Source organism: Biomphalaria glabrata, chromosome 10 (genome assembly GCF_947242115.1).
Source record: "Biomphalaria glabrata chromosome 10, xgBioGlab47.1, whole genome shotgun sequence".
NCBI classification, from domain to species: domain Eukaryota; kingdom Metazoa; phylum Mollusca; class Gastropoda; family Planorbidae; genus Biomphalaria; species Biomphalaria glabrata.
This window is the reverse complement of record NC_074720.1, coordinates 13,178,869-13,201,204: the sequence shown is the minus strand read 5'-3', so window position 1 is coordinate 13,201,204 and position 22,336 is coordinate 13,178,869. Positions and strand designations below refer to the sequence as shown.

Genomic DNA, 22,336 nt, shown 5'->3' with positions numbered 1-22,336 from the left:
CAAGACAGCTTACAAAGGCCGTGGGATACACATTTGAGACCAAAAGAAAATCCGCTGCCGAGGACAAACGTAGACGCAAAAAGAAAATCTAAATTGACCACCGGCGGACAATGGTTATGCCTGCGTTGGCGGTAGCAAAATATGTAGGTCGCAGCTGGGGCTGCGAAGCCACGTAAAAACTCAATTTCTCACAAATCTTCGGACTCGAAGACAAGCTTTATTATTATTATTATTTGCTAATTACGGTTAAAGTTCCGTAGTAATAAATTGACACATGCAACAACAATAGTTACAACTTAGGTCTCTTGTGATTTATTTGCGGTTACAAAACTCCAAAATGTAGAAATGATTGCACTTAAAATAAAGCACAAAAAATATAGAATCATAAAAATTGGATTTCAATAAATTGTTTGAAATCAAAACAAAACATTTTAAAAATATTTTCTCCTGTTAATAACACAACCAATCAAAACATTGGACAAACATATACATTTCCCATCATGTTGCATATTAAATGGAAGATATTATAAATCGTCCTCTACAATGTAAATTGTAAGGACTATCTATGTGGAAAGGTTCTGTTTTGTGAAACGCGAAGAAAAAGAATGTTACAATTATTTCACTGTTCCACTTCTGGTACACATTAATACAAACAAGGGCACCTAGATACATTAATTCAGCACTGAAGTGTAAGTCACTAAATAGAATGAATAAAACAAAAAGTATTTATTTTCAGTTATCTTTCCTGTACTTTACTAAGATAAAGAAACAAAAGTTATATCCCCTGAACAGCCGAGGCATGGCTATAATATTTTCATGGAAAGTAACCCCAGTTATGATGTTATTTTCTTCAGTGCTTCATCTTTGGTTACCAAAGTGTAAAAAAAAAGATGCAATTTAAAATAGCAGAGATTCATTGTCATTTTAAAATTACAAAAGGCACAAATTTTTTAAAAAATGTAAAACTTGGCATATTTTCTGCTTATAATTGACTTATGTAGAGCATCTGTATGATGTGAACTCTGTATGGAAATGTTCCACTCGTCGCTAAGAATTGTCTTACGTGTGAAGTGTTTCAACAATAAACAACTAGCATACAGAATGTAGAATAGAACATTCTATGGATATAAGACACATGAGTTAAAGACAGGTTACTGGTAAACATTCGCTGTATGTTTGGGCTACTTCACCTGGGGAAAGAGAAACAAAGGCAATAACTAGTACTATATATAGTTGTATCTAGTACTATATATAGTTATATCTAGTACTATATATAGTTGTATCAAGTACTATATTTAGTTGTATCTAGTACTATATTTAGTTGTATATAGTACTATATTTAGTTGTATCTAGTACTATATTTAGTTGTATCCAGTACTATATATAGTTGTATCTAGTACTATATTTAGTTGTATCTAGTACTATATATAGTTGTATCTAGTACTATATATAGTTGTATCAAGTACTATATTTAGTTGTATCTAGTACTATATTTAGTTGTATATAGTACTATATTTAGTTGTATCTAGTACTATATTTAGTTGTATCCAGTACTATATATAGTTGTATCTAGTACTATATTTAGTTGTATCTAGTACTATATATAGTTGTATCTAGTACTATATATAGTTGTATCAAGTACTATATTTAGTTGTATCTAGTACTATATATAGTTGTATCAAGTACTATATTTAGTTGTATCTAGTACTATATTTAGTTGTATCCAGTACTATATATAGTTGTATCTAGTACTATATTTAGTTGTATCCAGTACTATATATAGTTGTATCTAGTACTATATTTAGTTGTATATAGTACTATATATAGTTGTATCTAGTACTATATTTAGTTGTATCTAGTACTATATATAGTTGTATCTAGTACTATATTTAGTTGTATCCAGTACTATATATAGTTGTATCTAGTACTATATTTAGTTGTATATAGTACTATATATAGTTGTATCTAGTACTATATTTAGTTGTATATAGTACTATATATAGTTGTATCTAGTACTATATTTAGTTGTATATAGTACTATATATAGTTGTATCTAGTACTATATTTAGTTGTATATAGTACTATATATAGTTGTATCTAGTACTATATTTAGTTGTATCTAATACTATATATAGTTGTATCTAGCACTAGGGGATTTTGCATTTCGGGATTTTCGGGGCGACCTTAAGTCCACAAAACAGTTTTATCTGTATCAGATGGTCTGTATGGCCAAGTGAAATATCACACTAATCTACCAATGAAGACAAATATTTATTAAATTAAAAGACTGTAACTTAGAAGCGTTAGTTCAGGGGTGGCTAACCTATGACGCATGTGCCAAAAGTGGCGCACTTCACCCCGAGAAAAAAATCAAGAAAAAGCAAACAAAATCTGATAAAAATCTATTTCTAGAAAAAAAGGTTCACTTGAAATTAATCTACTAGCTATTACGACGCCCAAATTGACCGAAATGTTTATATAACAAATCAAACCAAAAAACACAGAAAACGTTAGATTCACTACATGTGTTCTATTCCTAATGTATCTTTCATGTCGTTAGCGTTAGACTTTTTTATGTTACATATTTAAGCTTTTCGTTATTAAACTAATAATGATAATTTCAACATTTTTTGAAGAGCTTATTGGCCTTTAGTCGCTTTAAAGAAAAAATTAGATGGCTAGACATATTTGACGAAAAGAAAAATTATATTAAAGAGAGGATCTAGTACATGTACTTCCTCACTTACTGGTATCGAGTACATGTACTTCCTCACTTACTGGTATCGAGTACATGTACTTCCTCACTCACTAGTTTCTCCTGGTATGAGGCCCTGTTACGCTCAGCAACACTTCATCGTTGAACCTCAGCTCACGAAACGAGCTCAACGGTTGTCGTTCGTAGGCCCAGGTCACGAATTTGGCTAACGCCATCTGGAAGGTCTTCCCCCTGTCGTCTGGAGCTTTAACGGACAGCGTTTCGATGTTTAAACACCTGCGTCAGGAAGGAACACAAAAAAAAAAGTGCAATCATATATATCTGTATTTATCTCAACTTTCCCGTTTAAAAATAACTGTCAAAACATGGCTTAGTCTATCTGCATTCTTGGTTACATTAGTAAAGCAGTCCAATGGAAAGGGTTTTAGAAGTTCACCCACATGGTAGCGGCTCAACAAACAACCACCTTCCAGCTATCTGTAAGGAATTTCTAGTGCACAGTACTGGAAGGGATAAGTTAGCTTTGTTAGACTCCTCCGCGCTATGTCTTGTACAGATAAGTCTGAACGGAGGTAACACTTAACATAAGTAACTAAAAGAACATAAGTGAAAGGGCAACAATACAGAAAGTTACTCGACACATTTGAACGATGTCAAATAAGGCGTTTAATACGTAAAGAAGGGAACAATCAAATGTCGTTGGGTGACATATCTACTCTAGAAACTAAAGCCGACCTGTCTCCAGGGCTGCCAAGAGTATTTTTGGTTTACTTTCTTTACATTTTAAATCGCCATCTTTTTTTCATTGTCACGTCATTGTCGCTATAAGAAAACACTTTACCCTTTAGATGAAACAAATAACTTTCCGCGCCGAATTCCCAATCGTGTGAAGGACAATAGGAAATATTTTTTTCTTAGCTTTCAGCAGGACTTAAGCTTTAGGCCATTGGGTCAGGATTCAGACTCTCTTCTACCATCTTTTCTTATTTCTATGTTTTAGCTTTGCTTTAAGTGTGCCAGAAATTGTATTAATGTTATCTATCTATCTATCTATCTATCTATCTATCTATCTATCTATCTATCTATCTATCTATCTATCTATCTATCTATCTATCTATCTATCTATCTATCTATCTATCTATCTATCTATCTATCTATCTATCTATCTATCTATCTATCTATCTTTCTGTCTTCTGTCTTTCAGTCTGTCTATATAATAATTACTATATCTTCGATTTGGATGTGCAATGACTGAGCGGATAATGCGCTTGGCTTCCAAGGTCCCTGGTTCGAATCCTGGTGAAGACTAGGAATTTTAATTTCGGGATTTTTGGGCTCCTCTGAGTCCACCTATCACTAGTGGGTACCTGACATTAGTTTTGGAAAAGCAAAGGCGGTTGGTCGTTATGCTGGCCACATGACACCCTCGTTAACCGTAAGCCACATAAACAGATGACCTTTACATCATCTGCCCAATACACCACAAGGTCTCAAAGGGAATTTTATGTCTTTGATTCCGAAGTTTAAGGATGAGTGCGGTGGTGTAATGCTATACAATCTCTAAAGAGAAAAAAACAAAGATATTACTCACTCATCTAGAATATCATCAAACAAAGATGTTACTCACTTATCTAGAATATCATCAAACAAAGTGACAAACTTTCTGGGGTAGTCATCCAGGCCCAGTGTGATGAAGCGCAAAGTGTTCTAAGAACGTGAAAAGAAATAGTTCAGTCTGTTAGAATAATTTAATAAAGGAACAGATTAAAGATAATTTCATTTCTACAAAGCTTATGTCAACTCACTCTGTCTGTCTGTCTGGTAAAAGTTTGATTTTTTTTTCTCCCATTTCCTATCCTCGGATCAAGTTCAAACTTTGCACAATTATTCATTGCGCCTGACAAGACATAAATCAATATATATATTGAATCCCTTTATTTAGTCCTGACACATTGATACCACTGCTTCCCATTCTCGGATCAAGGTAAAATTTTGCAAAATATTCATAGTCGATAAAAATACAGGAATCAAAAAATTAGCCAATTAGTTGATCATTTGATACTTATTAATTAATTTTGTTTTATATAGCAGAAAGGGAGCTAAACCCTGTAATTTTCAGAAATTTTCAGATAAAGATAACAGATGACAGCTAAGGGCACATGACAACATAGATAACAATTTAAGACATATGGCATCTACAGACATATTAAAAATTAAGACAGATAATAACTAAAGACAGATGGCATTTTCAAGAAATATGACAACTAAAGACAGATGACAATTTAAGACAGTTGACATTTAAATACAGATGACAACTAAATACAGATGACAACTAAAGACAGATGACATTTCAAGACAGATGAAATTTAAACACAGATGACAACTAAATACAGATGACAACTCGAGACAGATGACCTTTACAGTTGACATACCGGAAAGACTTCAACCATGTACTCGAAAATTAATAACACTTCTTCATGGTCCCACGTCCGGCTATCTTCATCTTTACGAGTTAGCCAGTCCAGTCCGACAAATGGCACACCAGGCACCAGCATTTCAGCGAACTTTTCACTTTCGATGGCGAACTAAAAATATGAAATGGACATCGTGGATACACAACCAACTAGTTCAATGACACACACACACACACACACACACGCACATACACTTATCGATACAAAGTCATCAAGTGTATTCACACAAACTCACACTTTCAGAGTAACATGAAAATCGACTCTGTAGGAGAAATGAAGTAACCAAAAGATTTGAAAAGAAAAGCTGGATGTTAAAAAAAGTATATCAATTAAATAGACCAATGATTATTATTGTATTTTTGTATAGCGTTCCTCTGGCTGCTGGCTATAACAGATTTTAGCTGGCACTCCATTGACTGCTAGCTATGACTGTGTTTAGTTGGCACTCCACTGACTGCTAGCTACGACAGTGTTTAGTTGGCACTCCATTGACTGCTAGCTATGACAGTGTTTAGTTGGCACTCCACTGACTGCTAGCTATGACAGTGTTTAGTTGGCACTCCACTGACTGTTAGCTATGACAGTGTTTAGTTGGCACTCCACTGACTGCTAGCTATGACAGTGTTTAGTTGGCACTCCACTGACTGCAAGCTGTGGAAGGGGAGGATTACCTTTAAAAATATTCATTTGGAACCAGAAATGGGTTTTTAGATTTAAACGTATTTAGATAGTTTATCCATTTATTGACTAGAACAGTCTATTCAATTTTCCGAAACAATGCTTTGAAATTTACTTTTTAAATATATTTTTAAGGTGCATATTAATCAAGATTTGATCGAAAAACGTAAAAATTTCCCATAATTACTCCTACAAAACTTTTTCTAATTGCAAATTTGGTATCAAATGTTCACACACAACACTTTCTGATCTATTGTAAGAAGTTTTTAGCTAAATTTGGAAACTTACGTACTCTATTAGTAAGGTTTTCGTTTAATTATGTATGGCTCTTTATGACAATGGGTGCCCCCAGGTGATTCAATGGCTTTGGTTTCGTCTTGAGACGGGGCAGAACCTGATGTATGAGCCGCTTTGCAGCAGCACCCGAGTATCCTCTCCAGGGCGCATTCCTGGGCCTTAGATAAGGGGGGGGGTGTCATGGGTGGCCCATGCGTCATGATCCCTCTCTCGACATTGCGTTACATTTGGCACCAACTCAGTTGCAGAAGCTGCCGGAGGGAATTTCATAGTTGATACTCCCAACGCCTAAGGGGCTTCACTCCTGATTTATCCTCGAGGTTGTCTCCTGAAGCCTTTAACGGGCGTTTGAAGTTAGAGTACCCTTCTCCTAAATGAACTGCCTTACTAGGCTGACGAGCTCCATCTGCCCGAAGCTCCCGGATTTGTGGCGCCAGGTATCCGCATCCACCCCTTCACCTGTTAGTAAGAGCAGTTTCGCTGGACTGAGATGTTAGAGGCTGAGACGAATGTCTTTAGGAATATGTTATATGTTAGTTCCCATTGACGCCCCCGGCCATGACAACCTTTGAAACGCGTATAATTATAGCACACTCATAAACGCTGTCGCTGATTGGTTGGTTTCTTTATTCAGGCCAAAGCCATCAGCAAACTTTAGACTTCTATTGGACAGCACACTTAAGATCACCAATGTTCTTGAGCTTCTATTTTAATATTGGCCTAGTTAAGAAATGTGTTCCATAGAAATGGTGATACAATTTTTAATGCATTCCCGATGTGTGCTTGGGACTTTCATAGCGATAGTGCCGAGACCAAACTCTGCTTGCAGTCATGTAGTCATTTGGGGCAGTGACGTAATAACTCATTTCTGATAGAATGCCAAGTAAAACAAGTAAAATACTTTATGTTTGCTTTTTTGTTTCTTTTTTAAGTTCAAAGGTCGAGTTTGAATCCCGATATAGGCAAGAAAAGTCTATTTTACTTTGACTTGAGCTGAATTGTATTTGCTCAGTGCCTGAAGGCAGCACGGAAACCTCTAGGATCCTCTTCACTAGCTCTGCAGTCAGAGCCCAAGACTCACAAGCATATACAAAATGTGGCCATGACCAGGGAGCGCATCTGTCTGATTTTTATGCCGTGGGCTAAGCCTTTGTCTTTCCATATTATTTTAAGTTTTTAAAGGGCTGCTGTGGACTGAGCGATTCGGGCCAGTAGTTCAGATTTTGTTCCCTCATCTAAGACAATAGCTCCGATGTATTTGAAGTTGCTAACACTAGTAAGCTTTTCACCTACGATACTGATGCCCCTTTTAAAGCCATGTTGGCTATGGTCATAATTTGTTTTTTTTCGGAATTTATTTGCATACCATATGATATAATTTATGAAAATGCAAAGACTTATTAACCATATAAATTCATAGTCATTGTCAACACATAAATATTTTCTTCTTTTTAAAGAGCCGTAAACGGCTGGTTAATGAATACACATAAATCTTACCAGTATGTGGAAAGACACCTCCAAATCCGGTATAAAACCGAGTACAGTCAGCCATGTCTCACTTGTAATCGGAGTTTGTTCGTATCCTCTTTCTACGTAGACTCGAAGTTGATTAAGGTTGCGATGTTTAGCAAGCATTATCAAAATGTCCTTTGATATGTATTGATAGCTGGTAGTCAATGCTGTGGATACAATACTATTCACAGGACATCGAAAGACAAGGCAGCTAGAGAAAGCTTCAGTTAATGTCTATGAACAGGATAAGGATATCGGATCAAGTGAAAACAAATATACTCGATTAGTTATTAATGAAGTCGCTTCCGTTCTCCAATGGCATCCTCTATAGTAAAGTAAGAAAAGTCGAAACCTCTGTAACTCATGTTTACGTTTCCTGAGCCCATACAGACTAATCCCACTTAGAAGTTTCTACATTTGAAATAACTAGAGAAAGCACTGGGGAGGTCTCATTAATTAGTTTTACCAGTGATATGTTTTAATTAGTTTTACCAGTGATATGTTTTAATTAGTTTTACCAGTGATATGTTTTAATTAGTTTTACCAGTGATATGTTTTAATTAGTTTTACCAGTGATATGTTTTAATTAGTTTTACCAGTGATATGTTTTAATTAGTTTTACCAGTGATATGTTTTAATTAGTTTTACCAGTGATATGTTTTAATTAGTTTTACCAGTGATATGTTTTAATTAGTTTTACCAGTGATATGTTTTAATTAGTTTTACCAGTGATATGTTTTAATTAGTTTTACCAGTGATATGTTTAAAAAAAAGGGATGTGTTGATATGAATCTACAGTGGTCCTCAATGGCATATGTCACAGACACAGCAAACATTCGATACGAAATGAAATATAAAAGAAAATCGCTTTGAAAAACGATCAGTCAAATATAAGTCTGGTAACACAGTGTCTCTTTCCAGCTCTCTTCCCACAGCTCCAGCGTTTGAAAGAAAATTGTAACGTGACACGCAATAGTGAAGTAGAAACAAAGCGGTGGAAGTACTTCAAGCTTGCATAGAAACAAAGTGGTGGAAGTACTTCAAGCTTGCATAGAAACAAAGTGGTGGAAGTACTTCAAGCTTGCATAGAAGCAAAGTGGTGGAAGTACTTCAAGCTTGCATAGAAGCAAAGTGGTGGAAGTACTTCAAGCTTGCATAGAAGCAAAGTGGTGGAAGTACTTCAAGCTTGCATAGAAACAAAGTGGTGGAAGTACTTCAAGCTTGCATAGAAGCAAAGTCAACACACTCACTTAAAGATATCTCTCTCAAAGACTAAATTAACGAAAGAATAAAACTTCTTTCTCTCATTTGAAAACCATTTTGTCATGAATTTCTACAGCTGACTATGTCATCATGATGTTCTAGAGTCCAACATATCATCATGATGTTCTATAGCATAACACATCATCGTGTTGTTCTAGAGCTAACCACGTCATCGTGATGTTCGAATATAAAACTGGTTATCATGATGTTTTGTTCATTCGTGTGATCATGATGCTGTAGCGTCCATCAAGTCATTAGGATATTGTGGAGTTCAACACAAGAGTCCACCACATCATGTGACGCACAGACATAATGACACGATGAACTCTAAAGCATCATGATGAGACGCTTGAACAAAACATTGAAAAATGCTATTGAAAATGTTTAAAGCAATAGATTTTTTTTACACAGATATCTACTCCTCTAAACAAACGGGTCTCTATTATAAATCTGTTTAACTCACATGACATTTTTGTGTACAACTTGAGTGGCTCTAGCATTGCTCTTGTTATAATATCAGCAGTCGGCCTTTGAAAGTCGTCGTCATCATCATCATCATCATCATCATCATCATCGTCGTTCATACGAAGGGCTTCCATATAAACAGCATCCTCGTCAAATAATCCATCGATGATTAGTTTCTGAATTGTGTTCCCGCAACTACGGCCTGCTTTAAGCAGCATCTTTGTTCCTGAATAAGAGTAGACATACATTTGCATATGGATCGGAGGTTTTACAGGTAAACAAATAAAGAAGTATTTGAAATTTGACTAAATCAGGTTTAAACTTAGAAAAATACAAATAAAATAAAAATAAAAATGATAGATAAATATATAGCCAGCTTCATAGATAGATAGATAGATAGATAGATAGATAGATAGATAGATAGATAGATAGATAGATAGATAGATAGATAGATAGATAGATAGATAGATAGACAGACAGACAGACGGACATAAAAAAGTTCTAACCTTGGTCTAGTCCAATACAAGCACAAGACATATTTAACAACTTCAGTTGTGTTTGACTGGATACAAAGCCACGCAATGTCATGACAAGATCTTTACGCTTGCTGATTAGATTATACCTGTTGGTCATTCGGGCTATGTTGGCCAGTCGCAGCGAGATCAGGTTATTAACATTATGGGTCATTAGGTGACGTAAAAATCTCAGCAAATACGCCACAGACTCGCCCACTTTAACATGACCACCAGAATCAATGGCTGAAACAAAACAACACTTTAAATAATGGGCGGGTAGATTCTAAGGAGGTTTGTCATGAGGGCGGGTAGGTTACAAGGAGGTTTGTCATGAGGGCGGGTAGGTTACAAGGAGGTTTGTCATGAGGGCGGGTAGGTTACAAGGAGGTTTGTCATGAGGCAGGTAGGTTCTAAGGAGGTTTATCATGAGGGCGTGTAGGTTCTAAGGAGTTTATCACTAGCGTAGTACGATCCCATCGTAAGTAAAGCACACATACACAATTATCTATAGTAACAGTACTACTACTACTAGTGATAATAATAATAATAATTGTAATAACAAATAAACAAATACACACATAATACTGGGTGCTTTGAGATATATATATATTTGAAATATCAGCTTTATCAATATTTAACTTCAGCAAAACGAAGCAAGGCGGCCGTTATATATTTAGATTATGTCCCCTACTGTCTGATGTAATGAGGTTTATATTTTATATACATATTTTTGCTAGTACCAAATACCGGCTACGCCTGTTGCTTTATTCTCTAGTTTTCTCTGGGTATTTTTAAAAAATCAGTACACCCCCCCCACACACACACACACATTCTATTTTTTATTTACTTTCAACAAAACGGTCAGAATATCTTCTTGAATAGTGTAGCTGAAGATGAAACCTTCACTCTGTATTCTGACAGGATACCTTCACTCGTTATTCTGACAGGAACCCATCACTCTGTATTCTGACAGGAAACCATCACTCTGTATTCTGACAGGAAACCGTCACTCTGTATTCTGTCAGGAAACCTTTACTCTGTATTCTGACAGGAAACCTTCACTCTGTATTCTGACAGGAACCCTTCACTCTGTATTCTGACAGGAACCCTTCACTCTGTATTCTGACAGGAACCCTTCACTCTGTATTCTGACAAGAACCCTTCACTCTGTATTCTGACAGGAACCCTTCACTCTGTATTCTGACAGTAACCCTTCACTCTGTATTCTGACAGGAACCCTTCACTCTGTATTCTGACAGGAAACCTTTACTCTGTATTCTGACAGGAACCCTTCACTCGTTATTCTGACAGGAACCCTTCACTCTGTATTCTGACAGGAACCCTTCACTCTGTATTCTGACAGGAACCCTTCACTCTGTATTCTGACAGGAAACCTTCACTCTGTATTCTGACAGGAAACCTTCACTCTGTATTCTGACAGGAATCCTTCACTCTGTATTCTGACAGGAAACCTTCACTCTGTATTCTGACAGGAACCCTTCACTCTGTATTCTGACAGGAAACCTTCACTCTGTATTCTGACAGGAATCCTTCACTCTGTATTCTGACAGGAACCCTTCACTCTGTATTCTGACAGGAAACCTTCACTCTGTATTCTGACAGGAATCCTTCACTCTGTATTCTGACAGGAAACCTTCACTCTGTATTCTGACAGGAAACCTTCACTCTGTATTCTGACAGGAACCCTTCACTCTGTATTCTGACAGGAATCCTTCACTCTGTATTCTGACAGGAACCCTTCACTCTGTATTCTGACAGGAAACCTTCACTCTGTATTCTGACAGGAAACCTTCACTCTGTATTCTGACAGGAACCCTTCACTCTGTATTCTGACAGGAAATCTTCACTCTGTATTCTGACAGGAAACCTTCACTCTGTATTCTGACAGGAATCCTTCACTCTGTATTCTGACAGGAAACCTTCACTCTGTATTCTGACAGGAAACCTTCACTCTGTATTCTGACAGGAAACCTTTAATCAGTATTCTGACAGGAAACCTTCACTCTGTATTCTGACAGGAAACCTTCACTCTGTATTCTGACAGGAACCCTTCACTCTGTATTCTGACAGGAACCCTTCACTCTGTATTCTGACAGGAACCCTTCGCTCTGTATTCTGACAGGAATCCTTCGCTCTGTATTCTGACAGGAACCCTTCACTCTGTATTCTGACAGGAAACCTTCACTCTGTATTCTGACAGGAACCCTTCACTCTGTATTCTGACAGGAACATTTCCCATTTCCTTCCTATCAACGGCCCGCATTTTGATGATTCCTCACAATACTATTGGCCCCTTCATTCTAGTATCTGTTACGTTGAATTGAAACATTTCACTTTTTAACGCCCCCTCCCCACGCACCTTCTTAAGGCAAAAGGAATTTTTTTATCCCTTTCCTCCACCCCCTGACCCTTTATAGTTATGTTTGTTTTGGCACATCGTGTGGTATGCGCCCTGGTATGTGGTCTCAAAGGGCCGTGCTCACAGTCATGTCCTGTCGTCTTTTGGGAGGTTTGGGCTAAAATGTAATAATCTTCAAATCTAAAGGAAATCCGAAACAAGTAAAAACATTTTTTAGGCCATGATGTGCCAATTAATTCTTCAAGGACTATTTATTCCTCTACCAAGCAAAGCCTATACAGAATGCTTGATACTCATGTGAAAATAAATCCCTGCCTCCCCATAAAAAAAGTCCTAAATTCAATCACTAAGTAATCTTCGGGCGTCTCATTTCAAAGTCACCACCACCTTCACTTATCCATAAGTCTATTGGACCGTTGGGGCATCACACAATATTTATCGACCATCTTTCTCCATTCCTCTATGTCTTTTACCTTAGACACAACCTCTTTAATGGCAGGCCAATCCATTCTTTAATGTTATCTTCCCATCAATTGCTAAGTCTGTCTCTTCTTCTTTTTCCTGGTACTATTCTCTGAAGGAAAGTATCTGTGATTTCCGAAGACCTTGCTATATGGCCTTATCGAAGTAGCGAAATATATAATAGGCTCTAAGTTTGCTTGTTTGGCCGAAACTGATTTCAAAAAGTGCTTTAGTTATAATGGGAACAAGTATTCAATGATGCTATCCTTCTGGTCATTACTATGCCACATGATTTTTTACGCTATTGTGTTTATTATGTTCATAAAACAATCATTAAAATAGTAATTGATCCGACAATCCTCAGTCTTGCAATCAATTAAGCTGTAAATGCATCATGCATCTCACCTTTACAGTCAATATTTAAGTGCCGCACCCCAGTGGGTACCATCGTCTGACAAAACCGCTTGGCTTTCTTGTCTTGAACTCTGTTGAATCGAAAGGTCAGGTTCCTCCAGAGATCTGGTGTTCTGAACGGCGCGTTCCAGGATCGGCAGGTCAAGGACATACTGTAGCGGTGCGTATTGGGGAGTACAGTGTAGATATGTTTTAACACAGTGTAGGGCAATAGACTCCAGTCAGGTTCTTGGTGGACTTTAGCCTGCGTAGGAACAAACCATTCAATGTAGGGCATTAGACTTCTTTTACGGATCTTTTCGATGCACACATGATACAAACAGCAACATAATATATATATATTTAAATATATATATATATACACACAATCGAGAGATAAATCTACTAGATATATATACAATAATCGTGAGATATAAATCTACTAGATATATATATACAGTAATCGTGAGATATAAATCTACTAGATATATATATACAGTAGTCGTGAGATATAAATCTACTAAATATATATATATATACAATAATCGTGAGATATAAATCTACTAAATATATATATATAGTAATCGTGAGATATAAATCTACTAGATATATATATATATATATATATATACAGTAATCGTGAGATATAAATCTACTAGATATATATATATATATATATATATATATATATATATATATATATATATACAGTAATCGTGAGATATAAATCTACTAGATATATATATATACAGTAATCGTGAGATATAAATCTACTAGATATATATATATACAGTAATCGTGAGATATAAATCTATACATATATATATATATATATATATATATATATATATATATATACAGTAATCGTGAGATATAAATCTACTAGATATATATATATATACAGTAATCGTGAGATATAAATCTACTAGATATATATATATATATATATATATATATATACAGTAATCGTGAGATATAAATCTACTAGATATATATATATATACAATAATCGTGAGATATAAATCTACCAGATATATATATATATATATACAGTAATCGTGAGATAAAAATTTACTAGATATATATATATATATACAGTAATCGTGAGATATAAATCTACTATATCTATATATATATATATACAGTAATCGTGAGATATAAATCTACTAGATATATATATATATATATATATATATATATACAGTAATCGTGAGATATAAATCTACTAGATATATATATATACAGTAATCGTGAGATATAAATCTACTATATATATATATATATATATATATATATATATATATATATATATATATATATATATATATATACGGTAATCGTGAGATATAAATCTACTAGATATATATATACAGTAATCGTGAGATATAAATCTACTAGATATATATATATATATATATACAGTAATCGTGAGATATAAATCTACTAGATATATATATATATATATATACAGTAATCGTGAGATATAAATCTACTAGATATATATATATACAGTAATCGTGAGATATAAATCTACTATATATATATATATATATATACAGCATGGGCGTAGCCAGGATTTTTTTTCGGGGAGGGTTTTGGGGGGGAATCCCCCCCGACCCCCGACCCCCCGCGGAAAAAAATTATATATATATATATATATATATATATATGTGAGTGTGTGTGTGTGTGTGTGTACATAATTAATCTTTATTACATTCTGACCCTTTCGGAAGACGTTTATTGTTTATTGTAGACTCCCCGCCCTTGCTAGCAAGGGGTCTGGGGGAGTTTGCAGCGCTCCCCCAGCGCGGGGCGAAGCCCCGCCGCCGAGCACTATTTCTGGTATTGAAAGCCAACAAAATGTATATTCTGAGGTATCTACAGTGCATTATCTTGCTATTAAAAAGTTTTATTTCACAAAGCTAATGTGCTATTTTTACTTACTTAGACCCTCTCACGCCGTTCGGCGCATTTTCCGGCAAGCTGTTTCCGCAACTCTTATTTTGCGTAATTCATTTTATCGGAGAACATGTCCCGCAAAACCTCATGCGACGCTCTGTCACAACCTTACTAAGGATTCGACTCCCAGTTCGGCATATGATTTCTTTGATTTAGACCCGATCTCTATGACTGACTCCTAAAATCTGTCTTAGCCATCTTTGTTGAGACACATTTTGTGTTTTTCAATTTCGGCAGATGACTATTCACTGCAGTTTATTAATGGAGCCCTGCCACTGGTAAAAATGTGTAACCTCTCTTGAATACGCTCTTGGAATTAAGTGACTGTAGTTTGCTTTAGATTTTATATCGAAAAGAGAAGTTTTATCGTCAAAATCATCTGTTGGGGGTTTTCCACCTCAAAATGCTCTGTAGGGGGATCTTAAACTCAAAACCATCTGGAGGGGTTTTAAACTTTAAAAAAAAGCCATCTGTAGAAGAGGGGTTTAAACACAAAACCCCCGATTAGATTGGCTACGCTCAAATAATTTTAGTGTGTAATTTGCTTTTTTTTTTATACTGAAGAGGTATTTTTAGCATCAAACCCCTCTGAATGGGGGTTTAAACTCAAAACCCCTTTTGGCAACGCTCATAGCATTTTGAGTCTGTAATTTGCTATTTTTCTTACACTGAAGATGTATATTTTATCCTCAAACCCCCCTGGCGGGGGGTTTAAACTCAAAACCCCTTTGGCTACGCTCGTACATTTTAGAGTGAGTAATTTGCTTTTATTTATATTGAAGAGGTACTTTTTAGCTTCAAACTCCACTGGAGGGGAGTTTAAACTCAAAACCCCTTTGACTACACTCATAACATTTTGAATGCATAATTTGCTTTGTTTTTATTATTAAAGAGGTATTTTTTACCTTCAAACCCCGCTGAAGTGGGGTTTAAACTCAAATCTGAGTCAAAACCCATTTAGCTACGCTCTTAACATTTTGAGTGTGTAATTAGCTTTTTTTTATATTGAAGAGGGGGTTTATCGTAAATTTTAGAGGGGGTTTTAAAATCAAAATCTTCCTTAACTGTGCTCTTGGAATTAGTAGATTTTCGTTTGCATTTTTTTTTGTTTTGTTTTATAGAAGAGGGGGAGTTAATTACAAAAACCCTAGGTAGAGGGTTTAAAACTCAAAACCCCTGGTAGGGGGTTTTAAACACAAAACCCCTGGTAGGAGTTTTTAAACTCGAACCCCTCTGGTAGGGGTTATAAACTCGAACCCCTCTGGTAGGGGTTTTTAAACTCAAACCCCCCTAGTAGGGGGTTTAAAAGTCAAAATCCCTTTGGTTGTGCTGGGGCAAGTGATGGTTTAGTATTAAAAACTCACCTAAAATAAACAAAATCAAAGCAAAAAAAATCAGTCATTAAATTCCGACTCCCCCCCTTCGGGGGGGGGGGGGTTCATTTCGGGGGGGGGGTTTGAACCCCAAACCCCCCCCCCCTGGCTACGCCCATGATATATATACAGTAATCGTGAGATATAAATCTACTAGATATATATATATATATATATATATAATATATATACAGTAATCGTGAGATATAAATCTACTAGATATATATATATATACAGTAATCGTGAGATATAAATCTACTAGATATATATATATATACAGTAATCGTGAGATATAAATCTACTAGATAAGAGGGAAGAGTAAAAAAGACCGGGGGAGGAGTATTAAAATTTAAAAAAAATTAATACACTATTCAGCATTTCACCGTACTAAATATTTCTAGAAAACAAATTACTTAGCTGTGCACATTTGATTACATTAAAAGTATGATCATTGTTTCATGGGAGTTGTATAGGGTGGCCGACATAAGAGTTGCCCGCCCACTATATCCAGTAGGCCAACATGCTGAAATGAAGGTAGCTCATTGCCTTCCAGCCCGTCTGCCCATCTGGCTAAGTGGAAAGGGGATACTAACGGCTTTTTCATATTCAGATTGTTGCAACTGGGTATGTGTGGCACCTGGACATGTGTGGGACCTGGACATGTGTGGGACCTGGACATGTGTGGTACCTGGACATGAGTGATGCCTGGATATGTATGCATGTGGAACATGGATAGGTGTGGCACATGTATATGTGTGGAACCTGGATATATGTGGCGCGTGGATGTGTGGTCCTTGGATTTGTGTAGTGCCAGGTAATGTCAGATTTTTTATATTATTTTATTTCGTTCGGGACATTTCACATATTTTATTGAAAGATTTTAATTGTATGGCATAAGATATGTACTTAGTTGTTTATTAATTAGGTGTAAACTTAACTCAATATCGAATGGAAACTTATTATAGCCGTACAGTAGCCTACATTATAGCCGTCTAGTAGCCTACATTATAGCCGAAAAGTAGCCTATATTTTAGCCGAAAAGTAGCCTATATTTTAGCCGAAAAGTAGCCCACATCATAGCTGAAAAGTAGCCTATATTATAGCCGAAAAGTAGCCTACATTTTAGCCGAAAAGTAGCCTACAGTATAGCCTGAAAGTAGCCTGCGTTATAGGTGAGGGGGGGAAGTGGTGGCTGAGTGGTAAGTCGCTAGGCTTTCAAAACAGAGGGTTCTTGGGTTCGATCCTCAGTTAAGAGATTTTGAATTTAAAAATTCATAGGACGCTCTTGAGTCCAACCCAACTCTCTGGGTAGCAGACATTGGATGGGAAAAGTAAAGGCGGATGGTCGTTGTGCTGACCAAACAACACCATCGCTAATTGTGGGCCATAGAAACTGATGACAATTATATTGGCTGCCCTGTAGATCGCAAGGTATACATTATAGGCGGGTGGGGGTGGGGGGAAGTTTGGTGGAAGGGAACACTGCGCTTTCGTCACCGCCTAAACAAAATGGCACACAAAAACTTGTAGAAACACAAACAAGGGGCAGCATACATTCCCTTCATCATGTCACCACCTGGTTGTAACATAACCAGTTTCCTATTTATTTTTCATTTACTGAATTTATTGTATATACCTATAATCTCGAAAAACTAATATTTCCGAGGTAAAAATATTGAAATCTGTTTTGTTTGTTTTTTTCAGATAGAAAGATATTAGAATCCTTTAGTTATCATAAGAATATCGCCAGTAAACATAAAACACATCTCCTCCTGAGAGGGTTGACAACACTCTCACCAATCATTGTATACATAAACACAGTGGTAGACCTATCTCCTCCTGAGAGGGTTGACAACACTCTCACCAATCATTGTATACATAAACACAGTGGTAGACCTATCTCCTCCTGAGGGGGTTGACAACACTCTCACCAATCATTGTACACATAAACAAAGTTTGTATGAGATGAACATTGAACATAGATTATAGTTACCTGGGCAGGCTTGTTATAGACGTTGAGATCGGCACCTCTTTGGTATGTAAGTCTCATCCGCTTAGAGGCATGCTCTTCTTCTATTTCCATGGGCGTATCCTCGGGATATTTCCTAATGACACCGCCTCTGTTACCTGGTTCATTTGTTGTATTGGAGGCTACAAAGAAAGATAATGCAAAAAAAATATATTTTTTTTCAAAGACTTTTTGCAAAGGTCTCTTCGATAACACACCCAACCTGCAATCTTCTCCAGTTCAATGTCTATCGTAGTTCAACGCAACATAAGTCTTAACGTAATGGTCTATAATAAGAGGTGTTTCAAAGTAGGGGAGACTACAAAGAAATAATTTAATATATCATTAGCAGTGATTTGTTTCACTTTAAAAACAATTCTGTTCATTCAATAAACCATTTTGGTTATCCATCGTGTACTAGCTAATAAGGTAAATCACCTTCACCTATCCCTTAGTCTGTTGAACCGTCGGGGCACCACACATGATCTGACGACCGTATTTTTCCCTTCCTCTCTGCCTTTTGTCTTGAATCGACATTCTATTTTATTATCTACATCAGGGGTGGTCACCCTTTTTTCATCGTGAGCTGCATCAAAATAATTTTAGGAATTTGGGCCGCATATATATATACAACTAATTTTACTAATAATTATTAAAATTGTCTTTTACATCACAACATTTCACCAGAAATGTACAGCTGTAGGATAAAGGGTTAGGGCAATTAATTATTTTCATTCGTGGATAATATTCCGGAACTATGAAACTAGCTTACTAGTTGTTAACTTCGTGACTGCTTTCAAATGGCAGTCCGTATGTAACGCAATAGCACACCACACGACCAGTTTTCAATAAGAAAATGCTTATTCACAAATGTCTGTAGACCCAAATAATGTTAACGTTTAGCAGTAAAAATGTTTGAAGTGTGGAAATGCAGTTTCCTTTAAGACCTTTAAATCTCCAGAGGAAGAACTGACTTGAACTCTTTCGGGTCATAATTTGCTTTCTCTGGAGCAGAATCAGCTTCTGCACTAAATGGTGAGCTGAGGGTATTGGACATTGTCACTATGTTCTTGATGTCTTAAAATTTTCTTTCAAATTCAACAATCAAGGAACAAAATAGGTCTAGTACCTTTCAATCATTTCATAAGAAATAGTTTCCCCTTTTAGCAAATGAAAATAACAAAGCCTGTTTTCCATTGCTTGCCCAGAGAAATGGCATAGCTTTGTTTGAAAATATTTAGTATTTAATATGCATGTGCATTTCATGTGCAAACAACCCAATGCAATAATGGCCATGAAGTCGGTCTTCCACTCTTCATTAGAAATATTAGTGATATAATAATAATATCACAGTCCTTCAAGGAACATAACAATTTCTCCCTTGAGATCTCACACTATTCTCAACATCTTGGATACTGCATGGTACCGAACATCTGAATGTTTAGTTTCCAAATCTTCAGTACTTCCTGGAACTATCTGTGGTTGAGACCCCTAACTCTCTCTATATATATATATATGTTTGAAATTATTTTTAATATGTATGCTTTATGTATATACATACATCCATGGGCGCAGCCAGGATTTTTTTCCGCGGGATTGGTTTGGGGGGTCCCCCCTCCGTGAAAAAAAAAATATTTGTATGTGTGTCTGTCTGTGTGTGTACATAATAAATCTTTACTACATTCTGATCTTTCATTCTTTCGGAAGACGTTTATGTTGAATATGTTCTTCATGGAGTTAGTGGAACAATTGTCAGCAAGGGGGTCTGGGGGAGCGCTGTACGCTAAAAAAATACCTCTTCTATATAAAAAAAGCAAATTACACACTCTAAAATGCTATGAGCGTAGCACTATTTCCGGTATTGAAAGTCAACAAAATGCATATTCTGAGATATCTACAGTGCATTAAAGCATGGAACGGTTTGCCTGAATCAGCAGGAAAACCAAGGGTGTAGCAGGATTAACACAAGAGACGCGTAGGGCATAACTCTTTTTTTTTTTTTTGAAAGCAAGTGAAGTTTGTAATTTATAAGATTTTATAAGATAAGATCTAGATCTATAATCAGCTATCTAAAATGGACTTACCTGACATTGCTATCAAAATGAAGCACTAGACAAAGTTAAGATTTAGACAGATGAGATTCAAATCTTTGTGTTATTCTAAATCTTGACCTACAACTAGACTAAATATACATTACATATAGATCTAGATTTGAATAATCTATAATTGATTTGCATTTAAATTGAAGATCTAGAATGTCTAGACTCTAGACTCTAGATTGAATCTAGATCTAGATCTAAATATATTTTGTAACTTTGATCACACAATTTGTATCTAAAGTAGTACATTAAAAATATAAAGGTCTATGTATATATTTAAGCAATGTTTATTTATCTAGAAGTACAGATCTCGCGTTTTAAAAGTCCTTTAATAATGACAAGAGAACTGATACAAAGATGTCTCCAATGTGACGACCATTTGTAAACAACAAGACAGACAAAAAAGTATACATGACGTAATGCACAAAAACACACATACACAAAAATAAGAAATTTGTCAACTCAGTGCTCTATAAATAGCCATGGGGTTGATCTTTTAAAGCTACGTGGCACTAAATAAAGATATCAGCGATCTAGAGACAGGAAAGAAAGTGATTAATAGCAGGAAATAATCTAGTCCAAGAGATCTTTCTTTTCATAACCAAACATTTTATCCAACACACAATGTATTTAGTTGGTGAAAAGAATGAAAGCTGTAAGTTTATTCTGTAAGACTATAAATCTCCATTGTTAGCGCTATCCTATTGTCACACCCAATGACCACTCGCTCTAGTGGTCGTCCAAGTCTACGAGGGACAGTTTGCCCACTCAGATGTCATCAACTGCACTTTTCTCATCCCGGATATCATCAATTTCTCTTTTGTCAGCCCTCTTATGGATGTCATCAACTTCTTGTTTACTAAGTCTTTCTGTCTGGTACAAATTGTAAACACGTTATTCCCCCCCCCCCCCCCCCAGCCACTTCCCATTCTCGGATTAGTTGAAACTTTGAAAATTATTTAGTGTTTCTAACAAAATACGAATCAATCAAGAAGTTAACCAAATGTTAATTAAATAGTAGAGATAAATTAATTTTTTTTGATATGGAAAATAGGAAATAAAATTTACAGTATTGATACATAGCTGTAATTGTGAAGTTCTACCCCTTGAATAAACTCTTTTATTTTTTGTTATTTCCCTCGTGAATGTAATCAACCTACGTGCTTTATTTGTAACAAAATTCTTGATAAAGTAGTGGTTCTCACTTCACTTTGGTTCGGTTCTAAGTCTTGAATGCTCTAAAGATATCGATCACTCATCGAACTGTTCCATGAAAGTTGTCTGCTCGCCTTAATGTTGCTACGCTGGTAAGACTACCTTGTTCTTCTGGAGGCCAGTGTGGAGGTAAGACTACCTTGTTCTTCTGGAGGCCAGTGTGGAGGTAAGACTACCTTGTTCTTCTGGAGGCCAGTGTGGAGGTAAGTCTACCTTGTTCTTCTGGAGGCCAGTGTGGAGGTAAGACTACCTTGTTCTTCTGGAGGCCAGTGTGGAGGTAAGTCTACCTTGTTCTTCTGGAGGCCAGTGTGGAGGTAAGACTACCTTGTTCTTCTGGAGGCCAGTGTGGAGGTAAGTCTACCTTGTTCTTCTTGAGGCCAGTGTGGAGGTAAGTCTACCTTGTTCTTCTGGAGGCCAGTGTGGAGGTAAGACTACCTTGTTCTTCTGGAGGCCAGTGTGGAGGTAAGACTACCTTGTTCTTCTGGAGGCCAGTGTGGAGGTAAGACTACCTTGTTCTTCTGGAGGCC

The 22,336-nt window shown here is 36.2% G+C and overlaps 1 protein-coding gene across 3 annotated transcripts; it reads right to left on the bottom strand.

Annotated features, from left to right (window-relative positions):
- Positions 1-293: 293 nt before the first annotated feature.
- Positions 294-20,994, bottom strand: LOC106062556 (uncharacterized). 3 transcript variants are annotated; one of them, XR_008780363.1, is made up of 10 exons: positions 20,580-20,994; positions 18,481-18,638; positions 13,168-13,420; positions 9,912-10,163; positions 9,404-9,631; positions 7,663-7,844; positions 5,149-5,301; positions 4,344-4,423; positions 2,748-2,992; positions 294-1,190 (listed from the first exon to the last, which is right to left on the bottom strand). XR_008780363.1 is itself a non-coding variant. In XM_056045211.1 (10 exons), the coding sequence occupies exons 1-9, from the start codon at positions 20,584-20,586 to the stop codon at positions 2,809-2,811; spliced, it is 1,497 nt and encodes a 498-aa protein (XP_055901186.1). In that variant the 5' UTR covers positions 20,587-20,994; the 3' UTR covers positions 294-1,190; positions 2,779-2,808. The 3 variants fall into 3 exon arrangements, 2 of the variants coding, with proteins under 2 accessions (XP_055901186.1, XP_055901184.1); XM_056045211.1 differs by having other exon boundaries at positions 2,779-2,992; XM_056045209.1 differs by having other exon boundaries at positions 2,810-2,992.
- Positions 20,995-22,336: the final 1,342 nt, after the last annotated feature.